The sequence below is a fragment of the Myotis brandtii genome, unplaced genomic scaffold, assembly GCF_000412655.1.
Source record: "Myotis brandtii unplaced genomic scaffold, ASM41265v1 scaffold726, whole genome shotgun sequence".
In the NCBI taxonomy this organism is placed as follows: domain Eukaryota; kingdom Metazoa; phylum Chordata; class Mammalia; order Chiroptera; family Vespertilionidae; genus Myotis; species Myotis brandtii.
The window spans coordinates 338342-355664 of NW_005370869.1; the positions used below are offsets into that span (position 1 = coordinate 338342).

Genomic DNA, 17323 nt, shown 5'->3' on the forward strand with positions numbered 1-17323 from the left:
CTGGGTCCCCAGAGACTCGCCCTGAACTGGAGTTCAGAGATGTCGGGAGCTTGTGTCTCCCTCCCGATTGAAAAAGACAGCCGCGTCCTCAGTTGCCAGCCCTTTCCACGTGCGCCTCCGTACCTCTGCACTTTACTTCCGCACCTCCTCTGAGTCTCAGTGTGCTTTTCTCTTTTCTTCTAGTTGTAGAATTTCCACTCGGCCAGCCTTCCTGTGGTTCAGGATGATGTCCGTTTTGTCTTTTAGTTGTATTTTTGAAGTGGTTGTGGGAGACAGCAATTTCCAGTGTTTACCTATGCCGCCATCTTGGTTTCCTCTGCATATTTTTTGTTGTTTTTTATTTTAGCAATACAAATCCATTCTTAGCTCACAACAAGATATATGCTTAGCAGAAAAACACACTAGACCTTCTTTTACTCTTTTCTATGCCTCTTAAACTCTCATATTTTTCATATCCTTATCTCTTTGCACCATTCTGTAAAATCTCTATCTTCCAGTTTACTAATTATCTCTTCAACTCTAATGCTGTAATCACTGGATTCAACAACTATATATTTTTATTCCACATATTTGATTTTTTTTTTTACTGTACAGCCCCCTTCAGTGCTCACAGCCCAAGGGTAAGGAGGCTGGGCAATGGTTTGAGGCTGCAACTTCCTCTGGCATGGGTCCACTATGAGAGGCCCATAGACACATATTTGGTTTTTTAAAAAAAATTGTCATCTAGTAGCCAGTCAATTTCACTAAGATTAATTTTTTTTTTCTCCATAAGGATTTGTGCTTCAAGTGGGAACCCCAATCACAGCTTTCCCATCTCACTACTGTTCCAAATTTTAATCTTCCCTCTGCTGGTTGCCACAGAAATCAGCCTCAAGGTCACTTCCTCTATCCCTCCTTCCTGATTGCCAGCTTCTATAGGTTGGCTCACTGCTCACTGGCTCCTCACTACCCTGCACCAGCTCCTGCCTCTGCAGCTTGGCTCTGGGCTGTCCTGGTCCACCCAGACCCAAGCTCCTGGATGGCGTCATACTGTTTTCCAAGGCTGGTTGCGGTAGTTCAGGCCCTAGTCAGCTCCAGGATCAATATTTGATTGTTGATATAGGTTTTGGGAGGGGGTAGAGGTCATTGGAGACCTCTGCTAAGTCTTGTAAAAGCAAAGCTACTACAAACAGTGTGTACTATCCAGGATGTAGTTGCTGTGTGAGCTGGCAGGGTCCTTGGAGCATCTGATCAATTGTAATGCCAGAGCATAAATTCCATGGTAGTTTTGTATTTAAGGGTGTCCCAAAATTCACGCAAGAAATAATTTTGGTAGAAAACACAGCTTTATAATTAAAAATTGTAAATTTTTTATTGATTCATAAAGTATACAGTATAAGGTTATGTATGGAATAGCATACATAAAAACTGGATTATCATGTCGCGATAGCGAGCACCATTAACTGTTATTGCCTGAGCAGCCGCATTTTCGAAGAAGAATGGTCCGATGATGCGTTCAGCCCAAAATCCGCACCACACAGTGACACGTTGTGGATGCATTTGTTTCTCAACAATCCCTCGTGGATTTTCTGAACCCCAAATGTGACAATTTTGTCGATTAACCAAGCCATCAAGATGAAAATGAGCCTCATCAAAATTCAGCCACATTTATGCAAAACGGTCATGGAAAATTTCAACAAAAGAGTGCGTATGTGCCAGCCAAGCCGTGGAGGCCATTTACCCGATATGCTATTCCATTCCATAACCCTAGACTGTGTACTTTATGAATCAATAAACAATTTACAATTTTTAATTGAACATTGATGTATACCAGCAATGAATGTGATATTTGGTATATATGTTTTTATGTATAGTAAATGCATTAATTTTCTCAGTTCAGGAAAATGTCTAAAGAGTTAGAAGAATTGGATCTTCTGGATACTCTTGTTGCAACAGAAGAAAGTGATGATCCTTATGAGACGATCAAGATTCCAGTTATCTCAGAAGAGCCTCCAGAGTCAGATCAAACTGAAGACAATGGATCCGAGCAAGAATTGTCTGGCGATGTCCTTGAACCGCAAGCTAAGGAGCAGAGTGACCAGAGCTCTTCAAGCCTGGCATCCAATGAAGAAGTTACGACATCTGAGCAAGTTTCAGATTACAATCTCACTGAATCTGATACAACCAGTCGGTATTCCAAAGATTATCAGATATTGATGGATAGAATAGAGGCTATAAGAGGCACCCTGAAAACAGCAGCGGTAGATGCTACAGCAACAGGTATTACCCAGGGAAGATGGGATAATTCTTATCCTCATTTGAAGAAGGCTTGCTTTTTCTTGTTTTTGCTTCAAGATTTGTTTTACATTTGATTTTACTCTCCCCTTTCCTATACACCAAATGTCTCCAGCTAAACCACTTGAATCTCTTAACTACATGTGAAGCTTTTCTGTTCTACAGTATCTACTCTCCCTAAATAAATGAATATCTTTAATTTTAAAAGGATGTTTATCTGTGTTTTTTTTATCCTGTTTTTAAAATGTCTAGGGATCTTAGGAAATGGCAGATAAATTCTTGGGTATAATTGTAATTCTTTTGCATGCCAATTTGGAATTAATTGTAAGGGGCTAGCAACCAGTGGGATGGGAACTTGACCCCAGATTTCCCAGTTTCATAGCCAGTGCACACATATCATGTTGCTTTTACCGGTGTCCAAATTTCTGCATAGTGTTACCTTATTTTTAGCTCCAGAAAAATCATTGTCTTTCATTACAGTTTAATTTTAAAGATATAATGTTGGTGGCATGTAGGAGTTATTACTGCATTGTTGGTAACAAAGCAGAGGGGGCAGCAAGAAAGTGATTGCACAGAGAACCTTTCTACTTGCCTGGTTAACTGACTACTGCTTCTCCCCTTTGTCCATAAGTTCTGAGAGAGTTTTCATCCACAGGGTGAGAACGTGAGCCATCACTTAACAACAATTACAGCAGGTTAGTTTGGCTGGTAAAATGTAGCTTTTGAATTCAGTGGAGTAGTTTAACCTTGTGAGGCTTGTCCACATAAGTTAAGAATGAAAAGGAAGACAAAGAAATTAATCAAGCCCAATTACACCTAACTGAAGGTGTTATTCTTCGATTTCATTATTCAGTATAAACTGGGATTCATTTTTTCATATTTCTGTGATTCCCTCATATTGTAGCTTATAACAAACTCGTGGTGATTTTTTAAAATGTTGTCTTGGCCGTGAGGCTCACAAATTCCTCAACACACCTCCCTTCCTAAATTTAAAATATATTTATCATCGAAGTTTGAATCCATAAAACAATTAAAATAGCCTTCTGAGAATTTAACGTCTGTGGAAGTGTTCTCTTTGTTGACAGAGAACTGTGAAAATAAATTTTAACAAAGTTTGAAGAACCTTGGCATCAACAATGCCTAGCTGAATTTTATCTTGGGATTACTGATGTCTCATTTAGTTTATGAAAACTGTCATATCAGACATAAGAAATATACAAGACATTTTTGGCTTCCAGTGTGCACTCTATTCCATATTACCTTTTCCATCTTCTTCATTAAAATTTAAAATCTGTAGGTGAAAAGAAAAAGTTTACCTGCAATAGTTTTTAAATACTGTATTTCCTTCCTATAATTTGTGAATAGACAATCATTTTATAATGACAGTTTTTAAAATTTTCAAAGTATCTTGATTTCCTTTTTATAAAATGGGGAGTGAACCACATAATGTCCATTTTTGTGAAAAGTGGGTTTGTGTAGTTATTCCAGATTTTTTTTGTGTGTGTAGGTATTTCTGATATTTGCAAAACTGATTTTGTGTTTTCCATTTTGTCAACTATAGACATAAATTATGAGAAGAAGAATTGATTTAGTATGTGATATCTTTTGTAGTTGCAAGGCCAAAGAAAAATTTCTTTGAAAATTTATTAGTTTTTCTTAATTTCATGAATATGCACTGATTTAGTGATGTATGATATCAATATGTAATTAAAGTATTGGGACACCCTCTAAGCCTCAGGGTCCCTTTCCAGTACTACACAAAAATGCTTAATTTTCTATGTCTAAATCTGAGTAATACATAGCAGATAGTGGGAATTTTTCAAAGCAGTTAGTTTTATTTTATATTTCTCCCGATATTTTGAGCCAGGAGGTAATACCGAATGTGCACTGATCCTCATGCCAGGGAATAGAAGAGAGATCTGAACTTTGAGCTGGCATTGGGGAACAGGTATTCATCATCAATGTTAATTTTTGAGATTCTACATTGATTATCAAAGCAAAAGCTTGCAACTGCTGATAGAAAATGAAAAGTAACTCTTATTATGGAGGTGCAGGCGGTGGGGGAATATGGCAGAAGCACCTGCATTCTATGTAATTAAAAATTGTTCCATGATTTTCCATCTGATTATTGACTGTAGGTTGCTGACCCTTGTTTTGACCATGATTCTTTCTTTCCTTTTTTTTTTTTAATCTACAGTAAAAGTTGTACTTCTTCCTGTGTCCCAGGAAATGATAATGCCTTTTAAAATTGACAGCAGTTTTAGAAACCTCAGGGACCATTTTTCATACATATTGAATGTGCCATCTGATGTACTACAGTTAAGATGTGGAGGTAAGCTTGGAAGCTAATACAATGTATCAAGACTTCTTTAGTGTTAATGATTTAATTATTTACATGTAAATAATCAGGATATTTTATTTGTTAAACTAAGTATCTTGACATTTACTAATTGAATTTTATGTTGTGGTTATGTATTCATTCATTCAACATGTTTTTATTGAGGACATACTTTGTTCTTAATACTTTGCTCAGAACTGAAGATGTAAAGAAACATGAAACAAAATCCCTGTTCTCAAGTTGTTCATGGACTAGCAAGGAAGAAGATTCATGTAGTAGTTCCCACATAATGTGTATGCACAAAAAGCTGTGACTACAGGGAGGAAAGATTCTGGAAAGCTTCTTTTAGTGAAAATTATAATACTTGTGCTAAGTCCCAAAGAGGTGGGAAAAATTGGGACTTTTGGGAAGTGTGGCTGGAAGAAAACTATATATGGGAATGGGAGGAAATGAGGTTGAATAAAATAGAGCATGATAGAGCATGTATAGAGTAAGAAGAGGGCTAAAAATAATTTATCTATTAGCCTTCTATACATTAAGGTCAATTCACATTCCCACAATGTGCAAGTTTATTTATATTTTGTGGGCAATATTGAGCAGCCCACTTTATAGTAGCTTTGTGTCATGAGAGGATGTAATCTTTGTAGCTGTGATGGAGTTAACCAGACTAACATCTATATGTATAAAAGCCTAAGTGACAGTTATGACTGGTCAACCAAATGACTGGTGGCTATGATGCGCACTGACCACCAGCGGGGCAGATGCTTAATGCAGGAGTTGCTGAGCTGCGGTGACTTGGCAGCTGCTGTGACTTGGCAGCTGCGGTTCTCAGGTAATGCACCGGGAACCAGAGAGGAGGGGGCCCGATTCCAGGGTGCATCACCTGAGAACTGCCCTCTTGCAATCCGGGACCCCTCGGTGGGTGTTGGAGAGCCAGTTTCGACCCGGTCCCCGCAGGCCAGGCCAAGGGATCACACCTGTGCACGAATCCATGCACAGGCCTCTAGTAGTTAAATAAATGTTTCTATAGACTATGTTTATGTCTGCACAAATCCTAATATTTTATTTTATTTTTTAACCTTTATTGTTGGAAGTATTATATATGTCCCCCTTTTTCCTCCATTGACTCCCCTTCAGCTCATCCCCACTCCCTGCCCCAGGCCTTCACCACCCTATTGTCTGTGTCCATGGGTTATGCATATATGCATATAATTTCTTTGGTTGATCTTTTCCCACCTACCCACCCACCCCCCACTGCCTTCCCTCTGAGATTCTGCACTCTGTTGTTCCATGCTTCCATGTCTCTGGATCCACTCCACTCATCAGTTTATTTTGTTAATTAGATTCCACATATGACTGACTGAAATCATGTAATACTTGTCTTTCTCTGACTGACTTATTTCACTTAGCATGATACTCTCCAGGTTCTTCCATGCTGTCTCAAAGGGTAAGAGGTTCTCTCTTTTTTTTTTTTTTTTTTTTTTACTGCTGCCTAGTATTCCATGGTATAAATGTACCACAGCTTTTTTTATCCACTCGTCTGCTTATGGGCTGTTTCCAGATCTTAGCAATTATAAACTGAGTGGCACTCCCCCTGTGGGAGTGCACTGACCACCAGGGGGCAGCGCCTATGTTGAGCGTCTGCCCTTTGGTGGTCAGTGTGCATCATAGCGACTGGTCGTTCCACCGTTTAGTTGATTTGCATATTAGCCTTTTATTATATAGGAATTCCAACTTTGCTGAAAGTTGGGTGTTGGATTTTATCTAATGCTTTTTCTGCATCTATTGATATGATTATGTGATTTTTGTCTTTCAGTTTGTTTATGTGATGTATCACGTTTATTGATATGTGAATATTGTACCAGCCTTGCATCCCTGGAATAAATCCTTGGTCATGTTGTATGATCTTTTTAATACATTGCTGGGTGCAATTTGCTAATATATTTTTTTTTCTGTTTTATTCAGTTTGCTCCAGGGACAAAATCAATAATAATAGGGATCACAAACATCATTTTGATTGGCTCACAGCCTGATCAGTAAAACCTGAAAAACAGAAAATGTTGCACAAGTTGCAAAGAAAGTACTCCTGGAGTTCACTGACATGATAGCAAGTGGAAATAATATAAATGCCACAGGTGTTAACATTTAGAACAGCATTTGTAACCTGCCCCTTTCTAGACAATTCTGGGACCCGGCTGCTAACCCTTCATGTATTACTGTTGACTTCCTCTGACAAAACCTCTAGGCCTTACTCCTGCTGCACTCGAGTGGTTCCTATTCCTACAGCGCTGGCGTATGCTGTCAGGATGTCCACTATCTGTGTAGTTTCTGGAGTCATCTGGGCTTCCTTCATCCAGTCCTGCACCACTCATCTGGACTCCCCTTTCAGTTGATTGACAAACTTCGCCACCAGCTCCAGGTCACCATGCTCAATGCAATAGGAGGCATATGACAGTAACTTAAATGTGTTTATATCCTCAGAGGAGAGCTCCACGGGTGGCTTCAGTTGCTGAGGCAGGAATAGGAGCAGGGACTGCAAGTAGGAGAGGAAGTATTGGTATAAGCTATTTCTGGTTTCATCAATCATTGCTACCCTCCGGGCCAGCTTTTGGACAGCATAGAAACGGGCTCTAAGGGTCTCTTCACTGTATACCCCACAGGTCAGGGACTCTTGAGGGATTGCTGCGGTTCAAGTTTGGGCAAATTCACTATCAGAACAGGTGGCTTTGATGGCCTCGACAGCACTACCCAACAATTTGCTAATATTTTGTTGAAGGTTTTAGTATCTCTCTTCATCAAGGATGTTGGCCTGTAATTCTTTTTCTTTGTCATGTCTTTATATGGTTTTGGAATTAGAATAATGCTGGCCTCATAAAAGAAGAGCTTGGAAGTGTTCCTTCCTTTTGGATTTTTTGGAATAGTTTGAGGAGTATAGGTGTTTGTTCTCTGAATGTTTGGTAAAACTCCCCTGTAAAGCCATCTGGATCTGGGCTTTTGTTTGCTGGGAGTTGTTTGATTACTGCTTCTATTTAATCCATTGTTATTTGCCTATTCAGGTTTTCTAATTCTTCCTGATTCAGTTTTGGGAGATTGTAGTTTTCTAGGAATTTGTCCATTTCATCCACATTGTTCAGCTTGTTGTCATATAGTTGTTCATGGTATTTTCTTACAATCCTTTGTATTTCTGTGGTGTCAGTGGTTACTTCTCTGCTTTCATTTCTGATTTTATTTATTATTTGCCTCTCTTTTTGTTTCTTCATGAGTCTGGTTAAAAGTTCATCAATCTTGTTTATCCTCTCAAAGAACCAGCTCTTGGTTTCTTTGATTTTTTTGTATTTTTTTTTAGTCTTTATGTCATTTATTTCTGCTCGTTTATTATTTCCTTCCTTCTACTTAACTCTGGGATTTTTCTTGTTTTTCTCTTTATAATTCTTTAAGTTTTAGGGTTAAATAGTTTATTTATTTTTTCTTATTTTTTGAGTTAGACCTGTAGTGCTATGAACTTCCCTCTCAAGACTGCTTTTGCTGTGTCCCATAGCAAATCCTAATATTTTAGCTTAAAAAGTTCTGGTCTTTACTTACAAAGGTATCACAATAACTTTTTTTGTGTGTGGAAAATCCTAAGCACTATACAGTAGAAAAAATTGTTTTTCAAAACTATTATAATCAGTATACTCGAATAGTGTAATGCTTGTGTACTCAAGCAACTGATTATTAAAGCTTGGTTAGGGAAACAAAGCTAAAATTTGTATAGTAATAATAATAGTGAAAACGATCATGATCATGTTGATGATGATGGTTAATTTATTGAGCATTTACTATGTGATAGCTTTACAAAATATGGTGGCTACATTATCACAATATCATTCCATCCACACAAAATCCTTTATTATGAATTTTTCTTTAAAAGAATAAAACTAAAGCTCTGGTTTCTCTTCAGATCACACAAATCCACATAGCTAATAAGTGGCAGAGTCTGAACTTAAATATAGGTATAACTCCAAAAAGGGAACTTGAAACTGTGTGGCATTAATTATAAGGTGAAATTAAAAACTGGAGAGAGCACTGGAGAAGTTGGCCAATGGTACCTAAGAAACTCTTTCTTTGCACTTCATGGCCTTTTCTTTATGTGTAAGTACTCGGCATCACCACTGGGCTTATGTCAGTAGCAATAATAATGACAAAGCTGGATTCTGTGTCAACTAACCACCTTCTAGATAGGTGCTTTCTTCTGGTACCGGAACTAGAATTCAAGTTTGGTATGGGACTAAGCCTCCTACAGAAACAAGGAGAGGAATGAAGAGGCTCTGGGAATCTGTATTAGGTTCCGATGACTGTTATAACAACCACCGATTTAGTAGCTTAAAGCAACACATGATTTCTCTTACAGTTCTGGAGGTCAGAAATCCTAACTCACTTTCACTCAGACAAAGTCAAAGTGTCAGCAGGGCTCTCCTCCTTCTAAAGGTTCTGGAAAGAATCTGCTTCCTTGCCTTTTCCAACTTCTAGAGTTGCATTCCTTACATTCATTGGCTCATGGCCCATTCCTCCATCATCAAAGCCAGCAGCACAGCCTCCTCAAATCCTTCTGCTCTGTCATGTCACCTTCACCCCTATAATCAAATCTCCCTCTTGCTTTCTCTTATAAGAGCACTTGTGGTTATATTTAGGGCCCACCTGGATAATCCAGGATAATCTCTCCATCTCAAAATCCTTGAAAGTCACTTTTTCCATATATGGTAGCATTCATAGGTTCTGGGGATTAGGATCATTATTTAAACCTATCACCAAATCTATAACATTCATGTTAATTTTTAAATTATGAATTGAGGGTGAAATATAGAAACTCAATGATTTTTGTGCTTTCTTGAACTATGTATGGTGCCCGGGGGGTACTGAAAATATCAGGGGGAATACTTTGTAAAGTATGTAGTTGTCTAACCACTATGCTGTACACGTGCAACTAATACACAATAATATTGAAGGTAAACTGTAATTGAAAAAAAATTAAAAATAAAAATATTGATAATTATCAAACATTTTTAAAAGGCTAGTGGTGGCATGTGATATATTTCTAAGAATGAATGTATTAAAACCTTTGCTATGCTTAACTTATTAATTGTAATTAGGAAGATCATATGTTGGAAAATTGGTATGGGTATTATCAATAAAGTTTCCATGATACAAAACTGCAACCAGTAACATTATACATATTTTTGTATCCCTTAAAATAGAGAAATAAAATTAGAGTCAATTTATAGAATAAACCAATGGGGAGAAGGAAGAGGTTGAAGCAATACAACATAAAAATAAAGTGCTCTATACTTTTTCAAACACAAAACTGAGGTTTAGCTCCACCTTGGCATTAATTAATTTGTATGAGTTTCTGATTATAGATACAGAGACAGGAAGGGATTCTTTAGAATTCTGATTGTATACTTTTCTGCTGGAGAGAGAGGTGAGTATTAAAATAATCAGGTTTCCCCAGATATGCTATGTCCTGTGCTTATATATAATACACTGTCATTTTTTACAGAATCATTTAGAGTATGATTTTGCTCATATTATAGAATAGGTTTTTTAAATTTTCAAATGTTTACAGAGTTGCATGGTTATTATGTATTTGCATTTCTGATGAGTTAAGAGTTGTAGCTTTACTTATAATGCTGAATTCTTGCTCGGGATACCACCCTGACTTTTCCCACTGCAGAGTGTTCTGTATTAACTTTATAGCAAGAGATGGACACCATTAATACTTGGCACTCGATACCAATCAATATTTTGGTAATTAAACAACATGTGTTTATAGATGTTTTGTAGCCCCTTCAAATGAGCATATATTTCATTTCTTTGTCATAACACTTCTTATAATTTTATCTCATTTTTAGGAAAAATTCTTAAAAATCATGAGACTCTACTAAAATATGGAGTTAAGCCGCAGGATATTGTACAAGTGGATATCTATTCCACACTTCCAGATCTGTATCCAATCAAAAGATTACACAGATTAAATGCCTCTCAAATCATAATTGTCAGAGTACAAACTGGTTAGTTATTTTATGTCTTTTGGATAAAAGCATTTTAGAGTCATTTTGTAGTTGAACTTCCATTCAGTCTTGGTTTTATCTCCTCAGCCATTGATCAGTACCAGCATGTAGCTGTTGAGATTATAAAATCTGACTTTCACAAACCATTTCTTGGTGGATTCAGACATAAACTAACGGGAATAGAATATCACAATGCTGGAACACAAACTGTACCTAAAAAGATTCCTGAAAAAGACAATACATTTTGTAGGGATACCCAGGTAGTATTTTTATTTTTCCTTATAGGTTTTTGAAGCTACAGAATAAACACATGTTATGCTGTATACCTCTCTAAAAGTCTTCTAAGGAATTATCTGGCAATTAAATTAATGAATAAATAACAAATATGTAGGAGAATATGCTCTTACTCATTTATATGTGTAGAGAGTAGATATTTATTTAAATCTTCTTTTAACTTTAGACAGTTTTTCAGAGAAAAAAGCTCCAACAAACTACAAATACAACATCCACACAGATGACTAAAATTGGTGTGTATGTATCAAATATGACTGATAAACTGATAACACCAGGAAAATATTTTACAGCAGAAGAATACCATGCTCGAAGATTAAACGCAGTAAGATAACTTTTATTATGGGTGAATACTAAAAATTTAATATGTGAGTCAATTGTTCTGTGTATATCTATGTCTTTGCCTAAGCCACACTAGCTTGCATGGGAAGAACCTATGTGAGTGTGGTTAAAGACTAAATTACAATATTTTTTTAAAAAAATATATTTTATTGATTTTTTACAGAGAGGAAGGGAGAGAGATAGAGAGTTAGAAACATCGATCAGCTGCCTCCTGCACATCTCCCACTGGGGATGTGCCCGCAGCCCACCCTTGACCGGAATCGAACCCGGGACCCTTGAGTCCGCAGGCCGACGCTCTATCCACTGAGCCAAACCGGTTTCGGCAAATTACAATATTTTTTAAAGATGGTAGTAGCCCCTTAAGGGCTACTACAATGGAGCGAAGAGATTAGGCTTAATTTTGAATACAGCAGGAAAAATGGGAGTTTATAGCCAAGGAACAAGGTAGGGGTCAGAGGATGGAAAATTACTATGAGAAAACATCAGGGGTAAAGGAGATTCTGGCTAAACCAACCTAACAGTATTTTTGCCAAAGGCAGGCCAGAGTGAGTAGGCATCATCTGGGGGGTGGCGGAAGATGAGGAACCCAATCAAATATGGAGAGTGATTAGATATTGAGGGCGGGGATTCTGGTTAAACTGAGTTAGCAGGATTCTTAATAAAACTGAAAAAATGCAAAGCTGAACACAGAAGCCCAAATGTCAAGGCATAGTTGAAAAAGAGCTTAGAGGAGCCTGATTAGAATTTGGTCAAGGAGAGAGTCTTTGTCAGTGTGAGCCATGTTTTATTGGTAGTAAAAGCAGTTTTTGGGATTAATCTGCCCCCAGTATAAGGAACCAGAATCCTAAATACTCCTAATCCCTCTCTTTCCCTGAGGGAATTCCCAGAATTTTGTGAGTTGCCTTTGGCCATTTATGAGCTCTGTACCCTCTATCCCTTGGCCTTAATCCCTGTGACAGTTGGATTACCTAGGAAGGGTTCCAGACTAATTGAAAACAAAAGGGTATTAAAATCTGTTTTCTCTGATATTAGTATAGCTACTCCAACTGTTTTATGTTATGTTTGCATACTCTACTCTCTTCATCCTTTTACTTCTAACCTAATTGAGACTTTGTATCTGGAGTATATATCTTGTAAATAGCATATAATTAGATCTTATCTTTTTATCCAATCTAGTAATCTCTGTCTTTTGACTAGAGTGTTTAATATACATATATTTAATGTTATAATTGATAAGGTTGAATTATATCATGATTTTGCTATTGTTGTCTATAGTCCTCTGTTTCTCTGGTTCCTTTGTTCCTCCTTTACCATTTTCTTTTATGTTAAATATTTTTCTAGTGTGCCATTTTTATTATTTTCTAGTTTTTTTATTTATATAATTAATATCTATATATATAAAAGCCTAAGTGACGGTGTGACTGAACAACCGGAATTACAGGAACAACTGGTTGACCAGTCACTATGACATGCACTGACCACCAGGGGGCAGATGCTCAACACAGTAGCTGCCCCCTAGTGGTCAGTGTGCTCCCACAGCCAACCTCCCCCAGTCTCTCACCCTGGCTGGCAAACCTCCCGCAGTCCCTCCTCCCATCCGGCAGGCCCCATCTGGCAGCCGGCAGCCTCTGGCGAGCCCGGCCCCAATCGGGACTGGGTGAGATGGCCCACATAGGCCCTGATTGCTGGCCAGTCCTAAGGGCCCCACCTGTGCACAATTTTTTGCACTGGGCCTCTAGTCTTTAAGTAAAAAATTTCAGTATCTCTTTTAAAAAAAGTATACAGTTAAAAGATTTTTCTGTATAAACAGAGTTATTCAACCATTATGACAATCAATTTTAGAACATTCCCATCATCCCAGAAAGGAGTTCTCCACCCAATAGCCATCCTATTTCCCTCCAATCCTTTCTGCCTCAGGCAGCCACTAATCTACTTTCTGTCTCTATTGATTTGCCTATTCTAGACATTTCATATACATGCAATCATACAGTATATAGTCTTTGTGACTGAGTATTTTAACTTAGAATAATGTTTTTAAGGCTCATTCATATTGTAACATGTATTAATCCTTCATTTCTTTATATTGCAGGATAATATTGTATTGTATATACCCAAATGTATATATCTATTACATATATGCAAATGTACATACCATGTTTCATTTGTCCACTTATCAGGTGATGGACATTTGGGCTGTTTCTACTTATTGGCTATTAGAAATAAAACTGATATAAAATTCATGTACAATTTTTTTTTTTATATGGACATAAGTTTTTATTTCTCTTGTGCCTATGCCCAGGAGTGTAATTGCTGGGTCATATGGTAAGTCTACTTATAAACTTTTGAGGAACTGCAAATTGTTTTCCAAAGCACTGTACCATTTTATGTCCCCCCAGCAGTATATGAGGATTCCAATTTCTCTACATTCTTATCAACATTTGTTATTGTTTTTTATTATAGCTATCCTAATGAGTGTGAGGTGGTATTTTATTGTGCTTTTGATTTGTGTGCCCTGATGGCTAATTATATTGGATATATTTTCTTTTAAAAAAATATATTTTTATTGTTATCCGAGAGGAAGGGGGAGGGAGAGAGAGATAGAAACAGTGATGAGAATCATTGGCTGCCTCCTGCACGCCTCTACTGGGGATTGAGCTTGCAACCCAGGCATGTGCCCTGATGGGAATCAAACCGGCAACCTCCTGGTTCCTGGGTCGACACTCAACTGCTGAGTCACACCCAGCTGGGCTGAATATATATATATATTAACTGGCCTGAATAAATTTTTATTTGCTTATTAACAACTTGTGTATAGTCTTAGGAGAAATGTATACACATATCCTTTACCCATTTTTAAATTTTAAAAATTATTGTTTTACTATGTTTTGAATTATTTTTGAGTTATTTTCTAAATGGTTGTTCTGAGTGTAATCTAGGGATTACAATATGCATCTATATTTATAATAATACTGGAGGCCCGGTGCATGACATTTGTGCACTGGGAGGTGTGGGGGTCCCTCAGCCCGACCTGCACCCTCTCCAATATGGGAGCCCTCAGTATAGCCCTCTCCAATCTGGGAGTTTCTGTCTGTCTTTGCAACCATATGAGCGAATTGTCTGAGACCCCAACTCAGTTAGGTTTGTTGCTCACAGAATAATAGAGGCATTTTTTTTTTCTTTGCTTCATTGGTGGAGATATCCTGGAAGTTTTAGGATATCTTCCCTTTAATTTTTCCTAGACACTCTGATTTTACTTATGTCTCTCACCTTTGCTTTCCCTCCATCCCCCACAGCAACAGTAACTTGCTCCAGGCTCACTTTGCTCTAGTGCAGTGGTTCTCAACCTTCCTAATGCCGCAACCCTTTAATGCAGTTCCTCATGTTGTGGTGACCCCCAATTTCATTGTTACAAATTGAACATAATTAAAGCATAGCGATTAATCACAAAAACAATATGTAATTATATATGTGTTTTCCGATGGTCTTAGGTGACCCCTGTGAAAGGGTCGTTCAACCCCCAAAGGGGTCACAACCCACAGGTTGAGAACCGCTGCTCTAGTGTCTAGAGATCCGTCTGCCACCAGAACTACAATTCCCAGCATTCCTGATGCTCTTGGTTTTCCCTTCCTGCTCTGTCTCTGACCCATGGCCTTCCACTCTGCCAAGTCTCCAAGCCGCCAGCTCTCCCTCTCTGCTCTCTGTCTGACGGCTTGGGGAGCCAAGTTCCCCAAGCCGCTCCACTCTCCGCCTGGTGCCTGTGTATGCAAATTAACCCGCCATCTTTGTTAGGTTAATTTGCATACTCACTCCTGATTGACTGGTGAGTGTAGCAGAGGGACCGATCAATTTGCATGCTTCTCTTTTATTATATAGGATACTTCATATTAACTAACTGAAATCCAACAAAATAGTGAAATATTGCTCCAATAGAACTCCAATTTAGTCCTTCCTTTTTTGTGTGCTATCATTATCATACAAATTTGTACATTCTTTTTATGTTCTAAGTCTTATAATTATTTTATAATTATTATTTAATGCAGTTATATTTTAAATAAGTAATTCCATTTTATTATTCATGTTTATTTTTTCCCATCTTCTTTAAAATGTCTCTTTAACATTTCTTGTAAAACTGCTGAACTCCTTTAGCTTTTTCTCATCTGGGAAGCTCTTTATTGCTCCTTCAATTTTAACTAGTAGCCTTCTTGGCTAGAGAAATCTTGGTTGTAGGTCCTTGCTTTTCATCACTTTGAATATTTTGTGTCAATTCCTCTGGCCTGAAACGTTTCTGTTGAGAAATGAGCTAACAGTCTATGGGAGCTTCCCTTGTAGATAACTGACTGCCTTTCTCTTGATGCTTTTAGGGCTCTCTCTTTGTTTTTCATCTTTGCCATTTTCATTATGATGTGTCTTGGTGTGGGCTTCTTTTGAGTTCATCTTGTTTGGGACTCTATGTGCTCCATGGACTTGTCTATTTTATTTTCCAGGTTAGGAAAATTTTTTGTCATTATTATTTCAATAGGTTTTCTATTCCTTGCTGACTCTCTTCTTCTGTGCCCCTATGAAGTGAGTATTGTTATACTTGCTGTTATACCAGAGGTTTCTCGAACTATCCTATTTTTTTTTCTTTTTTCATTTTGCTGTTTCAATTGGGTGTTTTCTGCTACCTTGTCTTTCAAAGCACTGACTTGATCCTGCACTTCATCTAATCCGCTGTTAGGGTATTCTTCATTTTGGTTATTGTATTCATTTCTGACTGGTTCATTTTTATGGTTTCTGTGTCCCTTTTTATGCTTACTATTTCTTTGTTGAAGTTCTCACAAAGTTCTTTGATCACTATTTTAAACTTTCTATCTAATACATTGCTGGCCTCCATTTCATTTAGTTCTTTTTCTGGGGATTTCTCTTGTTCTCTCATTTTGTACATGGTTCTTTGTGTCCTCATCTTGATTTCCTCTGTGTTTGTTTTGAGGTATTAGTTAGATCTGCTATGTCTCCCAAGTTGGCAGGTGGCCTTATGTCGTACATGTCCTGGGAGTCCAGTGGCTCTGTCTCCCTGGTCACTTGAGCTGGGTGCTCCAGGATTGTCCTTTGTGTGGGTTGTGTGTGCCTTCCTGTTGTAGTTGTACTTCACTGTTGTTGGCACATCAGTAGTTGGGGTGACCCTCAGGCTGTGAGTATTGGTCATGACCAAAGTGTTCAAGCTACTGTGTGGGGGCTGAATCCATGGAGTGGGATGCACCCCAATGGGCTCTTTTGCCTGCCAAGACCACCTTTTGGTTGTGCTGTTTGTTGAGCTAATTGGGTGGTGCTCTGTTGTAGTCTGAAGCTAGCCACTGAATTTGTTGGTTCTGTGGCCTCTTGGGAGGGGCTTCAGTATAGGCCAAGATCAAGCCTTGCCTGAGACCAACTCAGCATTAGCTGGTAGTTGCTACAAAGTGATCCATGGTTGGTAGCTGCCTGTGCTGGGCCTGGAGGCTCATGGGAGAGGCCACACTGTGAACTGAGACTTACTGGTTTTTGGTCAAATGTCCTAAAACTATCAATTATGTTTTTCTAATCTAATGTGTCAGTTTAGGCCCCTGTTTCCTTATTGATTTTCTGCCTGGATTACCTGTCCATTGATGTTGATGTGGAGAGTGTGAAAGCATGCTAATGGATTGTTAAAGTCATCTACCCTGACTGTATTATTGTTGATCTCTCGCTTTCTGTTTATCAATATTTGCTTTTTATATATAGGTGCTCTTACATTGGTTGTATAGATATTTACAAGAGTTCTGTCCTTTTGTTAGGTTGATCCCTTCATCATTATGAAATGCCCTCTTTTTTATCTCTTGTTACAGCCTTTATTTTGTCTGTTTTGCCTGATATAAGTATTCCCCACACAGCTTCCCCCCACCTTTTATTTGCATGATATGTCGTTTTTCATCCCTTTACTTTCAGTTTGTGACTCTTTCTATTTGAAGTGGGTCTCTTGTAGGCAGCATATATATGGGTCTGGATTTTCTTGTCCAGTCAACCATCCTTTGTCTTT

General features: G+C 38.0%; 1 protein-coding gene across 1 annotated transcript in view; it reads left to right on the forward strand.

Annotated features, from left to right (window-relative positions):
• Nucleotides 1-17323, forward strand: part of IQUB (IQ motif and ubiquitin domain containing) — a 59229-nt gene that overhangs the window by 5362 nt on the left and 36544 nt on the right. Inside the window, exons 2-6 of the mRNA XM_014530156.1 lie at nucleotides 1880-2259; nucleotides 4472-4606; nucleotides 10501-10659; nucleotides 10747-10919; nucleotides 11120-11275. Coding sequence (XP_014385642.1) covers nucleotides 1884-2259; nucleotides 4472-4606; nucleotides 10501-10659; nucleotides 10747-10919; nucleotides 11120-11275 — 999 coding nt within the window. The 5' untranslated portion in view covers nucleotides 1880-1883. The remainder of the gene's footprint in view (nucleotides 1-1879; nucleotides 2260-4471; nucleotides 4607-10500; nucleotides 10660-10746; nucleotides 10920-11119; nucleotides 11276-17323) is intronic.